Below are 23471 nucleotides of genomic sequence, written 5' to 3' on the forward strand. Positions count from 1 at the left end.
CACAGGGCAAGGCAAATGCCCTACTGCTGTGCTACTACTCTGGCCCCAAGTCACTCAGATTTTTGATTCCCTTAAGGCAACCACAAACCAAAATCTGTTCCCTGTGTGCTTGCCTGGCACCCTCAGTGAATGCCCTCGAGAGGTACGGGGCCTCATGCATGCCTGCTTATGGCTGTAGAGATGTTACAGCCATGGAACCACCTTTGCCAGTGAGGTGAACCTGCTGTCGACTAATGTTTTCACTGATAAGAGGCTCCAGTGGAAAGCAATCAGTTTCAAAAGAAACAGTGGGTGAAAGAAAACCAAACAAGTACTAACAGTAGAAGAAAGTTAATTTAAAAACTTTGTTTTGTTTTTCTCTTTGTTCGTTTAGCCCATACCAGCAGTCACATGGCTTCTGACTCTGCACTGAGGATCACTCCTCGTGGGGCTCAGGTGCTACAATGGGGTGCCGGAAATCAAAGCTAGATCAGCTGTGTGCTATACCAGTTCTCTACCTATTGTATGATGGCCCCAATGTGGCAAAAAAAAATTTTTTTTGACATGGAAATCATAAGACCAGTACTGGAGAAGAACAGAAAGTCTTTATAATTTCTGCCTGTAGGTGCTGTCAGGGCACTGCCCATCAATCCTGGAGTCTGGTGGAAGGACAGCCTGGGGAAGGGAGGACAGACAGGGAGGAGTTAAAAGAAAGGGGGCCTGCGATTTGCCCCAGCCCATCCCCTCCCCCTGCAGCTAATCTGTCACCTAATGAAGAAGAGACTGGCAAGAGAGCGCGGGAGCTTCACTTGCAGCAAACTGATTAAGAATGTTCAAGCAACAGCGGACTGTGGCCCTTTCCAGAGAAAATAAATAGCATGGAGACTGTATGCAAATGTGTTTGTCACTTTGACAGCATGTCTCAATTAAGGACTCTCGTGGCTGCGGCTCTGTGGCTCCGTGGCTGCAGCTGGAAGGGGAAGCCGGCTGCATGGCTGATATTTGGGGCTTGACCTTAATCCGCATGCATGCATTAAAGAAAAAAAATTCTGCCTTCCTGTACACTGCATAATGCTGGCAGCCACGTGAGGGAAGTGACAAATGGGGGGGGGGGAGCCACTTTCATCCCCTCCAGTTTACAGACCTCTGAAGGCGCAGACAGCTCTTATTTCAACAGTTTGGGGAGGCTTTTTTATTTTTTTTAATTGTTTATCCCCCAGCCATGCATGCTTATTCTGCATTTAGCTGGGAATGACATTAACGCTTCTTCTCTTCTTGCTGAAATGGAAAGATGGGCTTTCTATGTTTCAAATAGAGCCGTGTGTGTGTGTGTGTGTGTGTGTGTGTGTGTGTGTGTGTATGTTTCAAATAGAGCCGTGTGTGTGTGTGTGTGTGTGTGTGTGTGTGTGTGTGTACCTGCACTTCGGAAATGGAATGTTTAACATCATGAAATCCCCTCTCCTGCCCCTTCTTTCTCTGTGATGGGCTCCAGACTCCAGAGAGGTCTCTTTTCATGAGAAGGCTGGTGTGTGTGTGTGTGCAGGAATGAGGACAAAGGCAAGCAGGAAGCTGGCTCTGGAAGACCATACAGGAGATGGCCACAGACACAGTGCTGGGAAGTGGGCCACAGATTTCTCCAACAGGGAAGTGGCTTCTCAGAGGTGCCAGTGCCAACATGATTTGTAGAGAACCAGCAACCAAACGCACTGCACCATACTGTCTGCAGGGTGCTTCTCCCTTGTACCACTTTCTTTTCTTTTAAAATTTCTTTCAAGCAGAAAACAGAAAAGGGAACATCCCCAAGTTTAAGTCGAATGGATGTATTCTCTGAAAATACAGATCACAGAGGAAGAGCCTCATATTTTCACAAACTCCCCCCTGATAGTTCAATAGTCCCCTTCATTTCTACACCACTCAAAGCCTGGTCCTCAGTGATAGATGCTTGGTATGTGTCTGTTCCAACAGGTACATTTTTTTGGTTTGTTTTTGGGCCACACCTGGCTGTGCTCAGGGCTTATACCTGGTGGGTATCAGGGGAACCACATGTGGTACTGGGAATCAATCCGGGACAGGATTGATTGGGTGCAAGGCAAATGCCCTCGCCGCTCTACTATTGCTCAGCCCCTCTAACAGCTACATCTGACACGAATGTTTCTAGGTCGCTTGTGAGAGAAGATGGCCATCACTGTCAGAGGAGCAGGCTGACAGATTTAATCACACGTCCTCTAATAAATTGCTAAAAGCAGCAGCAGATTCGAGACGAAACATCCCAGCAAATTCTGGTTCTAGTCAAATCTTGCTACTAGGACTACTTCTCATGCAGCATTAAAAACTGCTAATGATGTGAATCCAGGCATTTCAGTTTCTCTGCTGACTGGATGGTTTTACTTGAGGGAGGAAAAAAATTCTTCCTTTTTTTTTTTTTTTGGTTTTTGCGTCACACCCAGCAGCAGCGCTCAGGGTTTACTCCTGACTCTGTGCTCAGAAATTGCTCGTGGCAGGCATGAATTCGAACCACCATCCATCCTGGATTGGCTGCGTAACAAGGCAAATGCCTGACCGCTGTGCTATCTCTCCGGCCCGAGGGAGAAAAAAATTCTATCAAATAGGAGAACATTTTCCAAATGCTCAAGTAGGGTAAAAGAGCCAAAGAGCAGAGGGCAAGCCCAAGTTTATGCCAAGAAGCTTGAGACCAATATTCACTTCCAGAAAGTACATTAATTAAAAACTCCTAATTGATCTCTCCCCCCCCTTTATTTTTTGGATTAAAATATTTCCCCCCTTTTAAAATGACCATGCTTGTTGCCTTTTATTTGGAGGTGCAGAGAAGGACCTGGACCCTAAAGTGTCCTAATGAAATGCTTAGTTAACAGAAGCACCTGAAACCCAGGGCGTAAGAGTTTGAGGTGGCCATAGCTGCCACCAACCACTTTAGTCAAGAACAGAGCTAGTTTAGAACTGGAGCCTTGCCACCTCATGTTCTAGATCTAGAACATTCTCCTTCCCACAGTATCTTGTGCCACAGTATCTGGAGACCTGCATGGCTCGTGGAGCCTGGTGGAGCCCAGTCCTCTGTCTGTATGCACGGGAACTTACCTGGCCGAAGTGGACAGTGATCGGCCTCCGGTCCTCTCGGAGCTTGGGGTCCTTGGCCTCTGCCAGCGGGGATGGCACCGGCTTGGGCAGTGGCTCCTCGGAAGAGGGTGTGCAGCCATTCTCAGTGATGTCCTGTGGGGAGAAGGCAGGCAGGAGGGTTGGTGTCAGAGTATCTACTCTGGGCATAGATGTTCCCCCAAATCTCCAGCTAAGGGGCCTGTCCTTTGCCCCTGGGGGAATTTAAATGTGGAGGGAAGGGAGGGCTCGCTGAGCTCCACTTTGAGGATATCCTGGGTTTACCCTCCCAACCCTACAAGTGTCTCAGTGGAGCTACATGGGTCTTGGCCATCTGAGAATATGAGAGTCCCATTTTTGAGGGGTCATTGCTCAAGGGTGACCCCAGATTCATGAATCATTCCTGGCGATGCTTACACGACTATGTGGGATGCTGGGGATTGAACGCAGGTTGGCTGTGTGTGAGGCAAGCACTCTCCCCACTGTACTATTACCATCACTCTAGGCCCTTAAAAGCCCCTTTAAGGGCCCTCGTGTTTGTTGGTGCAATGTGCAGGCAGAATAACACAACCCACCTTTCTTCTCTTATTGGGCACAGAGGCTGCTCCTAATTTTTTTTCCTCCTAAATATCACAATGATCAACATGCAGTTTCCCTCCCTTCTGCATTTCTTTTTTTTAAGGCAGGGAAAAGCATGGGGAGATTCCCAAGCAGTGCTCATAGGGGTGGGAAGCACTTCCAGAGATTCTTGATAAACTGGGCTAGCTTAAGGATCTAGGTGTGCTGGGGGTCACCTCAGTGGAGCTCATGGGTGTCTAGGGCTACCACTGACAGTACTTGGAGGACAATGAAGTGCTGGGTTTGAAGTCAGAACCCAGAGCATACAGCCCTTTAGTTTTTTGTTTCGTTTTTGGGCTACGCCCAATGGCGCTCAGGAGTTATTTCCAGCTCTTCACTCAGAAATAGCTCCTGGCAGGCTTGGGAGACCCTAGCAGGGGTCCTCAAACTTTTTAAACAGGGGTCCAGTTCACTGTCCCTCAGACCATTGGAGAGTCTGACTATAGTAAAAACAAAACTTATGAAGGAATTCTTATGCACACTGCATATATCTTATTTTGCAATGAAGAAACAAAACAGATACAAATACAATATGTGGCCCAGGGGCCATAGTTTGAGGACCACTGCAAGGGATGCCGGGAATCAAACTGAGGCCGTCCAGGGTTGGTTGCATGCAAGGCAAATGCCCTACCGCTGTGCTATCACTTTGGCCTAGATCAGTGGTCGGCAAGCCGAGGCTCTTGGGCCACATGCGGCTCTTTACTTTTTTTTTTTCTTTACACTTTTTAATGCGGCTCTTCCATGTGCCGGGCGGTCGCTCCAGGAGTCAGGACTCTGCTCCTGGCCTCTGTCAGTGAGGCCGTGTGTGCAGCTCCGAAGGCTGGCTCCACACAGCTCTGATCAGAACCAAGGCCAATGTTCACATTAGTGTTTGTGACTTTGTCGGTCACTGTCAGGATTTGTAAGGCAAATTTTACAGAATTTAACATTATCAATAAATAATATCATTCTAAAGTTTTTGTTTTATTAGTTGTGTTATTTGTATCCTCCCGACCTATGTGGAAACTTGCATGCAGAATATTCTCAATAAATGCCTCCCAATTAGAGGGGGAAATAAGGGAGGCACCTAGACCAATCTGGTGCAAGACTACTATGTAGTAGGATAGGTACATAGGGGACCACATATTCTAGCAGCCCTGGGGGTGAGGGAAGAGGATACAGGAGATAGGACAAAAATGGAGGTGTAGGGAGGACAATTTGGTGATGGGAATCCCCCCTGATGTTATGTAAATATTTACCTAAAATATTATTGTCAACAATATGTAAGTCACTATGATCAAAATAAAAATTATATTAAAAAAGAATATTCTCAATAAAAACTTATTGAAACTAAAAACTGTACCATCCTATGTATTTTCGGTTTTAGAAATGTGGCTCTCAAAATAAATTTCAATCGTGGTTTTGGCGAGATTTGGCTCAATTGAAAAAAAAGGCTGCCCAACAGTGGCCTAGATTATCTATTATTTTTGGTAAAGATTCCTTGAAAGAAAATTACTAGGTTAAAAAAAAAAGATAAAATCAGTTACAAAGGCTTTTGTTTATTTATGCTACTCAACTGCTTTTTACTTTCCACCTGTGATCAGCAGTGGGGGCATTAGCAGTCACAGCTTGCCTGAGCCCCTCTGTAGATTGCTAATTTAAGAGTTGAAAAATTAGGGGCTGAAGCGGTGGCGCAGAGGTAGGGTGTTTACCTGGCACACGCTAACCTAGGATGGACCATGGTTCGATCCCCCAGCATCCCATATGGTCCCCCAAGCCAGAAGCGACTTCTGAGTGCAGAGCCAGGAGTAACCCCTGAACATCACCAGGTGTGGCCCCAAAACAAAACAATAAAAGAGTTGAAAAATTAGACCTCATTGTCGTTCGATTTGCATGACTTTATTTGTGCATGAGAACAGTTAACTCCACATTTGCTTCTGGAGAATGCTCTACAGTTTGTGAAAGGTCATGCTCTGGTGCTCTCTTGTCTGGCAGTGTGTGAGAAGGAAGAGACTAAAGTCAGAGTGAGATGGGGAAGACTTGAGAAAATGTAAGGAAGCAAGGCCACTCTTTACACTGAGAAATGTCTAGAGGACTTGTGCCTCTGATGAAGTCAACTAAGGAAAGAAAAAACTGAACACGGAAAAGGCAGGTAAAGAAGGGGTCTTGGGTTAAACCTGACAGATTCCCCATTCCCAACCCCCAAAACTGCTTTGGGAAATAGAAGGCGTCAGTGTCAGGGCCAGAGTGATAGCACCATTGGAGGGTATTTGGCTTGTACATAGCTGGCCGGCTCAGGTTTTATCCCTGGGTCCCCTGAGCACAGCCAGGAATGAGTCCCAAGTGCAAGGTTGGGAGTAACTCCTGAGAACTGCCAGATGTGGCTGAAAAACCAAAATAAATAAGTAAATAAAAATTATAAAAGAAGAGGGCCAGAGAGGTGGCACAAAGCAGTAAGGCATCTGCCTTGTCCATGCTAGCCTAGGATGGACTGTGGTTTGATCCCCCAGATCAGGAGCAATTTCTGAGTACATAGCCAGGAGCAACCCATGAGCATCACCAGATGTGGCCCCAAAACAAACAACAACAACAACAAAAGAAAAAGGTGCCACTATCATTAAGACTACACTCATTTTAAGTCAGGAAAGTTTGCTCAAGGCTTCATTGAGCAAGGCAGAGAACAGGATATGTGTACAAATGAAAATCATTCAAAGCATTATTTTTTAAAAAATGCAAAGAACTGACAGCTACAATAAAACAACAAATATACTCATCAAATTCTTGTTATGAAAATGAAAATGTTGCTGTCCTGTGTTTAGGACATACCTTTAGGCCTTCACTCATTCCTTGCCCCTTGGCTGCTCTTAATATTAGTCTTAGCAAAGAGAGACTGGGCACATACGAAGAGCAGTGCTTTAACGAAGAATGAAGCAGAAAGGGAGAAACATAGCAAAACAGTTTGGAGTCTGTCCCCTGATTGTAATGTGGGAAGATGGCAGCTATGTGAAACAAAGGAGGTAACGTCTATATATCGGAGTCAGAGGATAGCACAGCGGTAGGGTCTTTGCCTTGCAAGCAGCCGATCCAGGACAAATGGTGGTTGGAATTCCAGTGTCCTATATGGTCCCCCAAGCCAGGAGGGATTTTCTGATTGCATAGCCAGGAATAAACCCCTGAGCATAACCGGGTGTGCTCCCCCCCCAAAAAAAGAGTCTAGATATCAACACTTAACTGGGTGCCATAGCTTTAGTTGTGAGCAATAACTGAGGGGATTTTTTGTTTTGTTTTGTTTCTTTGGGTCACATCTTACAAAGTTCATGGGTTACTCCTGGCAGGTATGGGGGACCATATATAGGATGTCAGGATTCAAACCATCATCTGTCCTGGATCAGCTGCCTGCAAGGCAAATGTCCTACTGCTGGGCTATCTTTCTAGCTCCGATAATTGATGATCTATTAATAAACACTGGGGCCATGTCTGGAATAACAGCTTGTGATATACAACATACACAGGTTGACAGACATGAATGTCTCTCCATGAGCTCTCAAAAAACACAGGTACATGTAAACCCAACCTTGCTGCAGGCTCTGTGCCATTTGCTGAGGACACAGATGGGCTGGGAGCCTGAACTGAGCAGACAGGGGCACCCCTCAGAGGTCTGAGCAGGGGTGAGGCTGCGTGGGGAGCGAGGCTGCGACAGTGGACAGCCAATTAGTTAAAAATGGCTCTTTGAGAAAGGGGCCACCCTGAGGCGGCTAGGTCAAGTGCAGTAACGAGCGAGAGATGCTCCTTTTGCACCCACGAGTAAGAAAGGGACTAATGGGCGACATTTTGGATCCAGGTGAGAGGCCAGATACAGAAAATTGAGTTAAGCCAAAGAGCAGCTTTTGGTTCACCTTTGGTTCAGGAAAATGAGTGCATGGATGTACGAGAGATTGATTGCACAAAAGAAGAAAAGAAACGGGATAATCAGTGTACCTGTTAGGGACACAGTGAGATGGTGGCTGTTGAAAGAATGGATGTAGGAGTTTGGGGTCTCCGATTTAAGCGTCCGTGTGAAAACATGCATGCTCTTCTAGCTTGCATTCATCATCACCCAGTCTGGTCTTTCAATATGCTCCACTTCGTTGCAGAGAGATCCTATTCTTTTTTTTTTTTTTTTTTTTTTTTTTGCTTTTTGGGCCACACCCAGGGCTGCTCAGGGGTTACTCCTGGTTATACGCTCAGAAATTGCTCCTGGCTAGGGGGAACCATATGGGATGCTGGGGATTGAACCAAGGTTCGTCCTGGATTGGCCATGTGCAAGGCAAACGCCCTACCGCTATACTATCACTTCCGGCCCTCTCTCTTTTTACTTATGATTGGGAGACCACCAACAGTTTAGGGAATGCCAAGCGCCAGGAGTACATTTTGGTGGGACTCTATGCACACAGCACCTGGGCTTATGGGCCCTGCAGAGAGGAAGAGCCCTGAGAGTCCCTAAGACCCAGCTCCTGCCTCTGGGACTGCAAAGCCTAAGGGACTCCCACTACCATCACTGGCACCATAAACATGGACTCTTGTGTAACAGGCAAGAAACCTGCTCAGAGAAAGTGAGTCACTCAGGCCATCCAGAGAGAGCAAAGGACCCATCAGCCCACAGTGCATCTGTGGCTGGGACAAGAATTCTGCATGGAAGAGCCCCTTCCTGTCTGTCCACATGTTGCACTGACTCCCCCCAAGCCATCATACCCAAGGACATTTGCACATTTAGCTCTTCCAATCCTTCCTGAAGCAGGGTTCTCTGGCCCCAGTTTTAACCTGAGCCTGACTTCTCAGTCTTCACTGAGTCTGACTTAACATAGGAAAATGGGTGCTGTGTGTGTGCCTCAGGGCGCAGTGCCACTGGGGAATTTTGTCTGGCTTGAGGGCCACCAGTGGGGCTGACAGCCTGTGTTTCAAGTTTGATGGCTCACCCTACCAACGTAGTATATCGTCACACTCTTGCAGCAGGATTAGCAGCTGGCTCTTCCTGGGACCTGAGGGGGAGTCCAGGTTGGAGAAAGGGGGCCAATTCATATCCCGGCTGGATTTCTTAGCAGACATCTTACACATGGGAGGGACCCCAAAGTCACATCCCTTGGAAATCAGGACTGGGGAAATTAGGGCCTAAGAACTCCCTGAGAAGTGGTTGGCTTGGGGTTGGGGGGCATGGGAAGGAAATGGAAGAACTCAAAGATACTGCCAAAGGCCAAGCCTTGGGTAAGGTTTGCTGTTCAGCATCTCTAAAGAAGGCCGTGCTGTTTGGCCCACAGATTCCATTTCTAGAGACTTTTCCTAGAAAAGCTATGAAAAATTTTTATAAAGATATTACATAGCAGATTTGCCTAGAGAAAAATAAAACTAGCACTCCCATGTACCACAAGATGCAGGTTTATTTGTCCTTTGGGGGAGACTGGTGGAGACTTTTAAAATATCACATGAAGAAAACCAGGAATATTGCCTGGGAAAGGGTCGGGATGAGGTGAGGAAAACTGCAGGTCACACAATGAGATGAGAGTTTCTTGTTGCGTGTCTGGTTAAGGTCTCAATTTTCTTCAACTTTCTCAAAAAATATCATAAACAGGAAAGTTGTGACTTTCAAAATGTTATTAAGGGGGGGGGATAAAGGCAAAGCCAAGAAGCTGATGAGAAGGGTAAATCTGTTCCTCTTGAACAGCCACAGAAGGCAGCCTAGACAGTGGCCGAGTTGTGACTACGACAGGGAGCACATCTAAACTCATAACCCCAGTCTTTTTTTTTTTTTTTTTTTTTGGTTTTGGGCCTCACCCGGCGGTGCTCAGGGGTTACTCCTGGCTGTCTGCTCAGAAATAGCTCCTGGCAGGCACGGGGGACCATATGGGACACCGGGATTCGAACCAACCACCTTTGGTCCTAGATTGGCTGCTTGCAAGGCAAACGCCACTGTGCTATCTCTCCGGGCCCATAACCCCAGTCTTGGGTTCCCCTGGAGGACTGCCAGTCCCTTCCCTCAGAAGAGCAAAGACTAAAGCAACTATCCAGGACCAATCCTCTTCTACATGCACGTCTGTGGACCACGGGACCAGCTTGGCCTTGGACACGGCCCTGGGAATAAACATAGGGGACAAGAGTCAGGGAGGAGCTGAGGATGTGGCTTCGGGAGGTGGAGGCAGAGTGTCTGGGGCTCAGAAAAGGTAGAAAGGGGTGTCAGGGGACTGCCCCAGGGCACTCCAGGCTCCCCAGAAAAGGAGATGGACCTTCTGAAGAATTTTAGCCAACAGAGGAGCTTATTTGGTGGATGTTCAAGAAAGATCACCCCAGAGCCTGAGTGGATGCGCCAGAGGAGGTGTCCCTATGTGGGCCCTGCTCTCTGGCCCTGCACTGCTGGCTGGGCCAGATGGAAGACAGGGAGAGATGAACGGGATGGAAGCTCCCATTACTGCACGGTCACTAAAACTGTTGTCCAACTCTGCCTCTCCTAAGTTTAGAGGAAACACTACAAACTGGATTCAGAGAGGCCTAGCAGATGATCCAACAGCACACAGAACTTGCTGTCAAAGTACACGCAGGTCTTTGTCTTAGACACCCAACTGGTGTTGGAGGTACTGGAGGAAAGGGAGATAGTTGTCTGTGCCATCACTCACTCACTCCACCTGCTGCTCCCCATTCTCACTTGCAGTGCCCCCCTCTTCCTGTCTACTTCACACCTCGAAAAATGCAAATTAAAGTGGGAACAATGATAGCAAAAGAGTCTCCAACACAGGAGTTAGGAGGGAAAGCATGTTCTTGGGGGCCTCTGGGATCCCACATAGCAAATTGAGGGGCCCTAGGCTCAGGGAGCTGATGTTTGCATGTGAGGAGGTATGAGAGAGTCCTCGCCTTCCTCTATTAGTCAGCCTCCAAGCTTCTATCTTCTTGCAGCAACAAGCTTTCTCTCTCCCTTATCTCTAGAAGTGGAGGTGCTCAGCCAGAAGCCTGCCCTGGCTTTTTGTTTGCCTGAGCTTGCTAAACCAACTGAAAAGTTGATCCCATGGATTGGAGACCCTGAATCAATAGCCAATTTATCCTTCCACAATTCGGAGAGTTTCAAGGGGGTGGCGAGCGGCTAGTGCAATAGTACAGCAGTCAGAGCACTTGCCTTGCATGCTGCCAACCCAGGTTTCAGCTCCAGTGCTTCATATTGTCCCCCAAGCACCACCACTGAGTAACTCCTGCTCCATCAAAACTCCTGAGCCCAGAGCCAAGTTAAAGCCCAGAGCATCTCTGAGTGTGGCCCCAAAAGCAAACAAAACAAAAAAGGGGGGTGGCGGAAAAATGGGCTCATAAAATTATTCTGATCCATAAGAAAAGACGGTTAATGATCTACCAGTGGTGTTCCTTCAAATGACTTCTGGATATGCTCAGAGTTCCTGAGAAGGGAGATGATGAACTTGAAAAAGGCTTTTGGATGCTGCCTGTGGCCAGTCACAGCCCAACCTAGCAACACCAGGGGGCACACCAGCAGGGACCTATGACAACGGGCTCCTCTCTTCTTCCTCATTTTGAGCAAGTTGGATTTGAAAGGGGGCCAAGCTGCAGATGAACTAACCCACCCTACTCCATTTATCCAGAGAAAGAGGGGGACCCATCCTCCGTTGCTCTGTGGTTGGGCCACAGTTGAGCAGGTAGATGAGAAAGGCCCCGCCATTGGTTCTATTAGCAATTCTTTGCCAATGGCACACAGAGACCTTGAAAAGCTTCCCTTGCTAGAGTCTTTGAAAACCGGCAGCACAAATGAACGAGTGGTGGCGAGAGTACCTGTGCAGGCACATTAGAACTGGTCCCTCCATGCATCAGGGTGACCTCTCCACGGGACAGACCCCCACATTCTCTATTTGCAATCCAAACCCAAGGCTGGGCTCTTGATGATAGCCACGGGGTCACCACTGCTATGCTGAGTTAAGAGGCAGCCAGGTGGCAGCCCAGCACATTTGAAAATGGGATCTTCTGTGGCAGCACTGACTCGTTTTTTTTTCCAGCAAAACCAAACTGGACACACGTGTATCACACCCGCCTGGAAAACTCACACACGGTCGAGTTGCCTGGCCAAGGGCAGTGGGGAGGGCGTACGGAGCGGGATCAAAAAGGCCAATGAAATATTTTTTCTAAGGCAGTGAGCAGGGTCATACAGAGCCACATCGTAAATGAACCAGAGGACAGGAGCTGGGGAACGCAGCTGAAGACCCACCCAGCCCTGTGGATGTAGAACAATCTGGTGGATTTTTTTTTTTTTTTTGTAGTGACAAAACAGCTGCCTCTGAGAATCACCACAAACATCAAGAAAAACAAACATCTGGAAAAATCTGTAAGACCGAAGGGGGGAAAAGTGAAAATTGAAAAGGGTGCACTAATAGATCTGTCAACAGTTCGACGGTGACAAGCCACATTTCTATAAAATGCCTTCACCGTTTTTTGTGTCACCTGAGATGTACTGACACTCTCTATAGAATATTAGCTCCAGACGTGACTCTTGAGAAGAAGACTGGCAGGGGGAAGGGGAGCTGGGGAAGGGAAACCGGCAGGACAAGGACAGGGGGTGGGTGGCGTGGAAGAGAGATGAGCTTGGAATGGACACCTCAAAGCCCTGGCTGAACTGCATATAGGCACAGACACTGTGTATAGATGGACTGCTGAAAAGGTGCCCCCAGCTCCCTGGACTGGCCACATGGCTCAGGCAGATGAACACACGCTTTGCACAACAGAGGCTTTGCGTTCAATCCCCAAATCTACAAGACACTTTGAGCCCCCAAGTCCCACCAGGTATGGGCCTGGGGTGACCTCTGGCACTGCTGGATGTGCTCTGCTCAGGAAGAGAACTTCTTTCCTTTGCTACTGTTGTGAGAGGAACCGGAAGGGTTTTTTAGGGACTTTATATCCACAATGCCCTCTTATTCCATCCTAGGATCCTGCCTGGGAGCTTCAAACCCTAGTTAAGGTCAGCTTGGAGCTAGACATGGCAGGACTTTTATTTCCAGACTTTGATCTCAGCTGTTAAAAAATTCAGGCTCAGCTGAAACTTAAGAATTTAAGTGCTTAGATGGAGCAAATTATTTTCCAATTAGAAGAAAGGAATCAATTCCTTCGGCCATTTGAAGTTAATGAGAGGTCCTTTCTGATTTCATAAAATTAACACTGCTCCCAATTAAAACAAACACACAAACAAAACTGACAACAAAGACCCTCTATTAGAGTGATGTGTTTGGAGGTAGTAAGAGACCCTAAATGTCTTCTGGAGAGACACTAGTCAAGGATGCCACAGGAAATGCTGTACTGGGACAGGCACATGGGCTCTGACGGGCTGAATCTGATCCAGTCTTCAACAGGGCTAATGACTGCACCTTTCAAAAGAAATTGGGGATTTGGGAACCACACCCAGCTGTAATGGGGGGGATGTGAATAAAGGGGGCTGCTTCTGGCTCTATTCTCAGGATCTACTTCTGGTGATGCTCAGGGGGACCATATGATGCCAGAGATTGAACCTGGTCAGTCACATACAAGGGAAGAAAGGGCTTTAATCCCTGTACCATCTCCCCTGTGTGGTTCTAAAGACTCCATGTGACAGTTACAGGGTCTGGACCATCCTCGGTAATAAGAACAATGGTGGCAGCATTCACAATCCCATCAAAAATTTTCCTCAACAGCTACCTCAACCTATGCAAGGTGAGAGGATCAGACCAGGGTGCTCTTAGCCTATGACTCTGCACACTTGTACCAATGGCACACCAAGAGCATCAGTCTTGGACAGAAATGCTGGGCTTCCAGGAACAATTCCACCGCCTGCTTTAGGGGCCCCAAGTCTGGGGACAGGGCCTGAGCTTGTCATTGGCCTAAAGGTGTTTCTTGGGATGATTTCCACCAGCCCAAGGGGACAGGCCAGTGGGTGCGACCAGCAAAGGGAAGGTTGAGCATTTGTATGAGAACCCCAGCGATCTTCCAGGACCAGTGGGGAGAGGCCAGGGTTAAGTGGACAGACTGGGCTATCTCGGAGCTGACTTGTCTTTGTGGGTTTAAGCAGAGTCTTGGTGTTATTCGAAGACAGTGTTTTTAGTCTGGGAATATTTAAAACAGTGTGAAAACTCCTGGGCAGCTGGTAATGCGTTTTGAAGTGTGCTAACAACATTGTATCAAACAGGCCTCTATTGATCACATCAGAATATTGGGGTGGGGGGGGCAAGCATGCATTTCATAGATGGTGCTTATATATTTTGAATAAGAACTTCAAGTACCTTTTGCTTCAAGCGGTTTTTCACTTCCTTTATTCCCATTTTTGCGTGATCTTTTGCCTGCATGAAAAATTAATTTAAGTTAAGATTTCCTTTCTGTTCCCAGCAGGGACTACACTTGATTTCAGTCCGCGGTGGATCACCTTCTCTGATTACTGAAGAAAGGGAGGGGAAAACGAGATCGTCAAGTTAAAAACATAAAGGCAATGAAATACAAATACAACATTAAAAGGTTCTGAGGGAGTCTTCCTCCCAAAAAAATCCCTTAAGGGGACTGCAGAGATTTTTATTTTCTGCACTTGGATGGCACAGATTTCTCTTCCCTCTTTGGAAGTCCCCTTTCTGCTTGCTGTAATTATTTTTCAGAGCAGCCCGGTGGTGACAGGCTCCTGTGAGAATAGAAGCTTTTCTGCAGCCCAGTTCAGAGTCCGGATTCCACTGGGCAGGGGCAAGGCCTTGGGAGACCATTTCTGCATCTGCAAAAGGCCTGAGCAGATGCTTAGGCTTTCTGTCCCACCAGCTTTTCCCCACCTCATTCCAGAGACATGTGTGCTTTTATTTTCTGCCACTTTAGCCCTAGATGTTTCTGTTGGCAGCCACCCTGCCCTTGTTAAAGGAACTACAATTTGAGTACAGAAAAAGGACTAACACAATTAAAACCAGAAATAAAATATCTCCACCCACTTCAAACCAGTTCTTTGGTTCAGTGTCCAGTGAGCCAGACAGAAAAGTCAAGGGAAAGTCATGCCGGAAACTGACCCTGTGGCTGCCCACAGCATTTCTTCCTATATAGAGGAAGAGGGGAGAAAGGAGGGAAAACTGGAGCCACAGGGAGGGGAGACCCCACTCTGCATGGTCCTCAGCAGCCAGCATCGGACTACTATGACATGGTACAAGACTGCCTTGAAAAGGTACACGTGGGAAAGGTTTGCTAGAACCCTTCCACTCTCCAGAGGATGTCCCTCTTCATCTTAGGGACATGGCATGGGGTAACCAAAATGCTGGCCTCTCCAGTCCACATTGGATTGGATTGGATGGGGAGGAAATCACACCAAGAGGTATTTAGGTGCTAATCCCCGTACTTAGCTCAGGAGGTTGCTACCACTGTGAGCAACAGCGCCTCCAGTGGGGGAAGAAGAAGTCACTGATCTGCTTGTAAAATAGCCTCATGAAACCATGCCCAGAGCAACAGCAGCACCAGCCCAGAGGTCCCTTCATTCACCACTACGGGACCCATCAGGGGAGCTCAGAGTCTCAGGTTGGCGGCAGAGTGGATCTACTTGGGCCCAGTACTCACAAACTTATAGACGGTCTTCATAGCTGGGTTGGCTTTGGTTTTCACAGTGTTCAAGATGGCCCCGCTTCCTTTCTACATATAATAAAAATGTCGATTAGCGAGCAGGCAGAAGCTTCAGTAGACTGATACCAACAAAGACTTGATTCAATGTGGTCAACTTTTTAATCCGACTTGAGTGTCATTTCAAGCATGTGGGGTTGAAGGAGAGAAATGGTCCTCAGTGAACAGATCCTTGGCATTTGTTCTGGCTAGAGCAGAACCATAGTCTGTAAGGCTGGGTGCAGCCGGGGAAGGGGGCTGGTGGTGACTCTAGAGGGGGCCACACTCTGGTGGGTCTTTGGCTTGCTACCTCAACTCTGGCTATGAGGAAAGCCCATCTCAGGCTCATGGAGGTCAGTGCTTCCCTGGAGTGATCTATGACCTTCGTGAGAAATCTGCTAGTTATAGGGGGAACCTCGGAGGACAGCTTCAGACACAGAGGCTGCAACTAATGCTAAGAAGGAACAAATAATTGAAGCCTGAGTGTGGAGTGTTAAGAAAACACACAATTGGGGCCGGAGAGATAGCATGGAGGTAAGGCATTTGCCTTTCATGCAGAATGTCATTGATTCAAATCCCGGCATCTCATATGGTCCCCTGTGCCTGCCAGGGGTGATTTCTGAGCATAGAGTCAGAAGTAACCCCTGAGCGTTGCTGGGTGTGACCCAAAAACCAAAAACCAAAACAAAACAAAAAAGGAAAACACACAATTGTTCCCTGCACTCCTTGCCCTCACCCCTGTAAGTTGATGTTACTCTTTGGGGAAGAGGGTAGACCCAGTGGTGCTCAGGGGATCCTTCTGATACTACTTGGGGCAGGCTTCTGGTGATGTTGTGGGTCCCAGAGAATGCTGGGGAGCAAGCCTGGGCTTCTCCCACATTTATGGCCTCTGCTTGACTCCTTAGCATCCTTGCTTGTTCTCCTTAGCATCCAACAATGAGAGGAAGGACAGACAACCACAGGTGAACATTACGGTTTGGTAGAAATCTCACCTGTGATCTCTCAGCTTATTTTCTTTGGGGGGGGGATCAGGCAGGGCAGGTGCTCAACACCCAGGGCTGAAAAGGGCTGGCTGAGATGCTCACTGGCTATAGTGCCCTTTGGCTAGTGTGTCACTATCTCCAGGTCAAGTGTCATGGATCATCCTTCATTTTTGATGGCCCCTCATCCCTAGCATTCTGTGACTGGCTCTTTGGAGGATATACCACAGCAGCCTCTGAGGGTAACCCAAGAGGGCTGGAATCTGCCTTCAGAGTCTGGGGTGCATCAGGGAGATGGTGAAATCAGGGAGTGGAAAGTGTCCAGCAACATGATGTTGGGAAAGCAGGGAAGGCCTTAGAGGTGGACATGTGTGGACCATGCCTGGTCCATGGAGGATGAACCAGAGCTCACAAGGTGGGTAGGGAACATGGCAGAGCCTAGAATACTGGTGGAATTTTTTTTTTTTGGTTTCGGTTTTGGGGTCACACCCGGCAGCACTCAGGGCTTACTCCTAGCTCTATGCTCAGAAATCACTCCTGACAGGTTCGAGGGACCATATGGGATGCCAGGATTTGAACCACAGTCCTTCTGCGTCTAAGGCAAATGCTTTACCGCTGTCCATCTCTCCGGTCCCCCCCCCCTTTTTTTGACTGGTGGGATTTTTGAGCACTGAACAGCTGTCTTCCATGGGAAAAGTGGTAGGTGGGCTGTGCACATGAAGGGCTGGAGGAGGTGTCCACACCGTGGTCTCAGCCCTCAGTCCAAGTCACTACTGCTCCATGGGCGTAAAGGGTTGAAAATCACTGTCTACACTGAAGAGCAGAGTTTCTCAATGTAGGGCCATATGGGTCTCTACGGATTCTCAGGATCCTGAGGGACTACAGGTGGAGATCATGTAAATTGGAGGGCCACAGTATGAAACTGGGGCCAACTGGTAGGATGAGGCAGGGAACAGGAAGGAACCAGGTTGGAAGGGCCTGTGGCTGAGCAAGGGCTGGGAAACCATGCTTGAGAGGATCTTCACTTATTTTTTTTTCCTCCTCCCCCATTTCACTTATTTTTGATTTTGCACCACACCTTGCAGTACTCAGAACTTAACTCCCAGCTCTGTGCTAAGTGATCATGCCAGAAAGTGTTTGGAGGACCAGATGGGGTGCCAGGGATTGAACACGGATCAGCTGTGTGCAAGGCAAGCACCCTACTGCTATCCTATTACTTAAGCTTCTTTTAGTTTTTGTTTTGGGGCCGCATCTGGTGGTGCTCGTGGCACACTCCAGCCGGTCAACACTCTCCTTGACCCATGAGTAAACAATCCAGCTCTATTCTGAAGACAAATTTTCTTTGGCAGGGAGTTGCTGGGAACTGAAATCAGGGCAAGGTTAAAAAAACATAAAAGACTATCCGAGGACTGAGCTACATCTGGTATGAGAGAGGATTATTAGTAAAAGATTCCATGGAACCTAGTTTGGGGTGATTTGGAAGGATAATGCCAATCTAAATGGTGGGCACAACTGGATCCAGTGGTATAGCTGAGGAGGAGATATGATATTTCAATTAGGGAGGTGGTCCCTTAACAAATTTTTTTGTGAACTGCCCATGACAGAAATTTTGAGCGCCAATTAAAAGCGACTCAAGATGCTCTCGAAAGCATTCTATTGTGGGATGACATGACATTTTTGCCCACTCATTTATTCCATGCTGATTTCCAAAATGGCTGGGGATCTGATTTCAATGGTCCTTTGGTATATTAAAACTCCCTTTATCAATCAATCAACACGTCCTTATTGCTTGTTTAGGTCTTGCCAAGTGTCTGCTTGGCCGTCCAGGAGGAACAAAGGGCGTCATTCTTCGGGAAAGTGCTTACACGCGGCCAACTGTAGCCACCTCCGACAGACCTGCCCTGGCAGCTGTGGGCTTGGCCTTGGAGCCAAGGGGCAGACACACATCATGTCAGGTCAGGGGGGCCTGCTTCCCTGCTGGCTTCCCCAGCAAGCCCAGGAGCTCCCCCACAGCATGACTACCCTGCTCTCCAACATTCTCCTTATGGCTGCTGTGAGAGAAACAGAAGCAAAGGAGAAAATGGAATCTGAATCCTCTCGTGATGCCAAAGCTCTCAGCACATCATTCAAGACTCCACCGTCAGCTGCGGCGAGGGGCCAAAAAGTTTCCTTCACCTTGCCAGGGACCTTTGCAGTGACAATGAGGGGCTCTGTCCTTTGTGTCCCCTTGGGCAAATTCCCAAGGGCAGTGCCTGGCTAGCTACTCTAGGGGACAACATGCTGTCCCCTAGAACATGCCTGGGCGGGCTCGGGACGGTCTTCCCCTGGCCACCCCGCACCTGGCCCAAGGAACAAAAGCAGCTTCAGCTGAAGAGACTGGGATGCTCCGGCCTAGTGCCAGGAGGCCGTGTGGGCGCGGGGCAGCGGGCCCAGGTGGTGGTGGAGGGGCACACACTTACCCGCACTGTGAACAGCCACTGGTGGTACAGTTTGTCGCTGCCTGCAGAGACAGGAAGTCAGGACAGTGATTCCTGAGGAAGGACCAAGCCCCCTGTTTCCTCAGAGACTACCTGCCACCTCGTCAAGAACCACACCAGGAGCCTTTGTCCCTAAAGGACTTGGGCCAGGGCTGGGGTCCTCTCAGCGTGCTGGTATCAGATCATTTCCTTGCACATGACGGGAGGCCAGGCCCTCTTCTGGAGCCCCATGACCCCCGGTCAGGCCTTGGCGTCCCTACCTCACTGCGGTAGCCCTGCTTCAGGCTCAGACCCCATGACAGGGTCTCTTCCACTTGCGCCATGGTGGGAGGAGGCAACATGGCCGTAGAGCCTAGCTCATTTTCTGTGGCACACAGCACACGATACCCTGCTTTCCTAGATGCTCTCAGTAAGTGAACAGTCTGCCAAGTTGAGGAAAAGTGATTTCTCCCTGACCCCCTATTACTATTCTTTGGCCTTTTGTTAGTTTTGTTTTGGGGCCACATACCCAGTGGTGCTTGAGGATTAGGTCCTGGCTCAGGGTTTACTCCAGTCTCTGTGGTCAGGGATGACTCATGCTGGGGTGCGGTGGAACTCTTGGCAGTGTCTGGGACTGATCCCGACTGGCTAAGTGCAAGGCAAACAACCTACTTGCTGTACTGTCTCTCTGGCCTATGAATCTCGTTTTGACTTGGCTGACCCAGACTGGATTCAGGAAGAAGCTGCCAGGTTTCAGGAGGAAGGGGCAGTTGTGGATTCCTCTGGGTGCCTGAGGCGGAGGAAAACTAAGAGGGGATCTTTTCCCCCACCCCTTACCTCCCTATCTCCTCCAGGGCAAAGCTCAGCAGAAACTGAGCTGTACTGTGACTTTTTACCTGAGCCAGAGTTTGGGCTTGGGGTATAGAAACCTTTTTCTTCAGCTCTATATCCACCTCAGCAGGATTCAGAAGCAGAGACAGTGAAAGAACTGAAAGAGCTGAAGGACTATGCGGGTCTCCCTACCAGCAAGGAGGCAGCACCCATGAGGCCAATCCATGTGCATTCTGCTGCTTCATGGTGCGCTGAAGAGTTTGCCCAGATTTCTTCCGCCAAACTACCCCTTTCCCCAGCCCCCCAAGAGGGGACTCAGGGACCCAGGGCCAGCAGTTCTGAGGGGCCAACTGTCTCTTCACAAAAACTAATTCCTCAGGTATTTCATGGCTGAGGTTGAAATTAGTCTGTCCTGAAACCTCAAAAAGGGAGAAAAGTCCCCGTCATTCCTTTGTGGCCGACCCCCCCCCCCCATTCCACCAGCAGCCCAGAGACCACAGAGAAGTCCGGAAACAGAACTATCCTCACCAGCATACTCGCCCATGTTGATCTCCTCTTCGAAAACGTCACTGAAACCCTCGCCGGAATTGAGAAGGTCTAATCGGCCATCAATAAACTGGTCAAAGAAAGAATGAGAGCATGACTCTGTGTGTTTGTCCAGCTGAATGGACCAAAACATCTTCTGTTATAGGGAGTATGTGTCCATAGTCAGTTTCCAGAGAGGGACTGCATGCCGTGGACACACACGCAAAATGCACACACATATGAAAACACACGCATGCACAAAGAGACACACACCTACATGCAGATATAATCATGCAAGATGACAGACATGTAAATATATATTCACATGTGTATACACAAACAAGTAAACACCATGGATATGAACAAAAATGTAGACACATACAGATATGCAAAATGGCACATATGCAAATAGACACACATGAATAGGCACTTGAACCAATACATACATTCACACACATATACAAACACACATGCACAGAGTAGAGCCATGGAGAGACTGTGAGGGCCCCTCCTCCTCCAGTCCTCCCCCAACCAGGCCTGCACACTAAGGGCTGAGTGAGTCCAGGGCTGGGGGGACTTCCTGATGGCACACCTGTTTGAAGAGCTGCAGCTGTGTGGCATTCTGCAGAAACTGCCGCATGGCCCCCGAGCGGTAGTGGGACACGAAGGCTTCCTCGCAGAAGGTGATGGGCTCCTCCTGGAACGAGATAACAGAGCAGGGGTAGGGGAGGGGCAAGCAAAACCCTCTATTCTGGATGTACCCTGTACCTCTGCATTGTTACCTGCTTCCACCCTGGAGGGGGCGACAGCAGGAAGTTGGGGACACTTTTTTACTGGACCACGCCACAACCCTTTGTAGAGCCCCTTTCTAAGATCTTCACGCTCGGGGCAGAACCCTCTTGAATCTTTGCCTTTTGCCCCCTGCCTTTCTTTGTCAACCCCAAGGTACCAATCCTGGGAAGTTTGTAAACCACTTATGCACCGATCTCAGCCACCCAAAAGCCAGCAAGGATGGAGAGTGAGGATGGACCAGCTGGAACCCTGCACTCAGGAGAAGGAAGCTGGCTTTTACCAAACTACATTTTCTGAGTCAGGAAAATGACACCCGAGCTTTAAAAAAAAAAAAAAAAAAGATGTTCCCTCCTGGTCGTCAACACCTCCGTCCTTCTTTGAAGGTCTGTGGCACGTGCATGGAGCCGACAAGCCTTTAATTTCGGCGGCGTGTTCTCAATGCAGAGAGATCAGACTTTCCCATCCTGAGCAGAATTAAGGGGGCCCCTCCCTTTGCAGATCGGGTGGCAAAAGAGACGTTTGAAGCTCCACTTTTATCCTGTTTTAATGAGTTACCTGAGTGTTAAAATTTATGGTGTGCCCACTGTAAATTCCCAGAATTCCTTCTGCTTAAATCTAGCCAATAAATTATCTCAACAACTGGGCAGACTCAGGCTCTAAAGGGTGAGAAGGATGACCCCCCAAAAAAAATCCCAGGTTTTTGAGGGGCTGACATTTGCCTCTTTGTGGGTCTACTGTGTAACATGTGTGCATGTATGAATGTGTGTATCTGTTCAAATGTCCATGCCTGTTCGCATGTGTATATCTGTGCATTTATGCGTGTCTATTTGAGGCATTTGCCTTGCATGTGGATGATCTGGGTTCAATCCCTGCATCCCATATGGTCCCAAGTCCACTAGGAAGATTTCTGAGCACAGAACCAGGAGGACTCTCTGAACAACACTGAGTGTAGCCCAGAAATGAAAACAAAACAAAACAAAAATCAAGGTGAGATAATGGTTATGCTTAAGATGTCTGAAGAAGTTTATGTTTAGAGATGTTTAAGATGTTTATAAAGCAGTGGTGGCAGCTAGAAAGAAAATGTGGACTAGAAAATGCATAAACAGGGCCCAGAGAGATAGCACAGCGGCATTTGCCTTGCAAGCAGCCGATCCAGGACCAAAGGTGGTTGGTTCGAATCCCGGTGTCCCATATGGTCCCCCGTACCTGCCAGGAGCTATTTCTGAGCAGACAGCCAGGAGTAACTCCTGAGCACCACCGGGTGTGGCCCCAAACCGCCCCCCCTCCAAAAAAAAAGCATAAACATGTAAGATGTACATGTCTGGGCAATGAGTATGTGAGCAAGTGGAGCCTTTATGTTTCCTAAGGTTTTAATACCAAATCAACTGAGCTTCCTAGATGCCAAAGCAAGAAGAAATCAATGCAAACTTAACATTGTCAAGAAAAAAAGTGAGGGGCAGAGCAATAGCACAGCAGTAGGGCATTTGCTTAGCAAGAGTCCGATCCAGGACAGACCCCGGTCCAATTCCTGGCATCCCATATGGTTCCCCCCCACCCCCAGCCTTCCGGGAGCAACTTCTGGAGTTGCAGAGCCTGGAGTTACCCCTGAGTGGAGCCAGGTGTGGCTCAAAGACCAAGATAAATAAATAAATGAATAAATAAATGAAGGGGAAAAGAGGCATCCCCATTGCTGAGGAAATAGAGCTTTCCAGGACATTTATTATACCCAGGTAGGGGACCGCCCCATTCTGTGCTGACCCATTGAGATCAGTTAATAACCAGACCCTGACATTCATGTAGGATTCCATTTCAGTGGCCTAAGGATGTTCCCTTAGCCTTTCTCGAGTGACCCTTCTGTAGAGCCCTCTAGTCCCCATTTCCCCAGTGACCTTCTCTTGTGCTCTCCAGACCTTCCCCTGGATCCAGGTCCCTCTTCCTTTCCTGTTCTCTCTGGCTGCTCCAGTTCTCTGGCCAGAGTATCTTTTGACATGCAAACTGCTGCTGCTTGACTCCAGAACTTGGATCAGAGAGACATGATATCAGCCACTGGTGAAAGCCAGTTTCTGCTGCTGCCAACATGCTCCCGTGAGCAAGAACAGTACCTACTGGCTCAGCATTCCACACTTAGCACCAGTGCCTGGTACACAGTGAGGCCTGCCAGAAAGAGGTGGAAAAAGGCTGAGCTCCTTTCTCGAGCCCATAGACCCATCCTGAGCCCATCCAGAGTCTTTTTGTGTCACTTTCCTGCCCCCAAACCTTTCTCACATTTCCATCCGTCTCTACCATCTGCTTTGCTTTTCCATCAGCGCTGATCCTTTCACTAGACTGTCTCCTCTTACCCGTAAGGCTCCACTTGCTCCTGTTGGATGCTCCTCCCAGTGCCTGATGCATGCTGGGGTGCTGGGGCAACCCTATGGGCCTCCTCAGTGACTAGGAATTTGAGACGGTTCCTACAGGGCCCATCACTACACTCTCCAGGGGCAGGCCAGAGCCAACCTCCCAGGTTGAGGACTGCAGATTGAGACTGGGCAGGGAGCTTGTGTGAGCACCACAAGTGGATCACTGATGTATCACCCTCCATGCATCTTCCCACAGTTCCTGG

General features: G+C 48.5%; 1 protein-coding gene across 1 annotated transcript in view; it reads right to left on the reverse strand.

The window, feature by feature from the left end:
* Positions 1-23471, reverse strand: part of DENND1A (DENN domain containing 1A) — a 536242-nt gene that overhangs the window by 36622 nt on the left and 476149 nt on the right. The window contains exons 14-19 of the mRNA XM_049774129.1: positions 20670-20774; positions 20081-20168; positions 18725-18765; positions 15247-15318; positions 13953-14009; positions 3076-3207 (exon numbers count right to left, since the gene is read on the reverse strand). Of these exons, the coding sequence (XP_049630086.1) occupies positions 3076-3207; positions 13953-14009; positions 15247-15318; positions 18725-18765; positions 20081-20168; positions 20670-20774 (495 nt within the window). The remainder of the gene's footprint in view (positions 1-3075; positions 3208-13952; positions 14010-15246; positions 15319-18724; positions 18766-20080; positions 20169-20669; positions 20775-23471) is intronic.

The sequence above is a fragment of the Suncus etruscus genome, chromosome 5, assembly GCF_024139225.1.
Source record: "Suncus etruscus isolate mSunEtr1 chromosome 5, mSunEtr1.pri.cur, whole genome shotgun sequence".
Taxonomy (NCBI): domain Eukaryota; kingdom Metazoa; phylum Chordata; class Mammalia; order Eulipotyphla; family Soricidae; genus Suncus; species Suncus etruscus.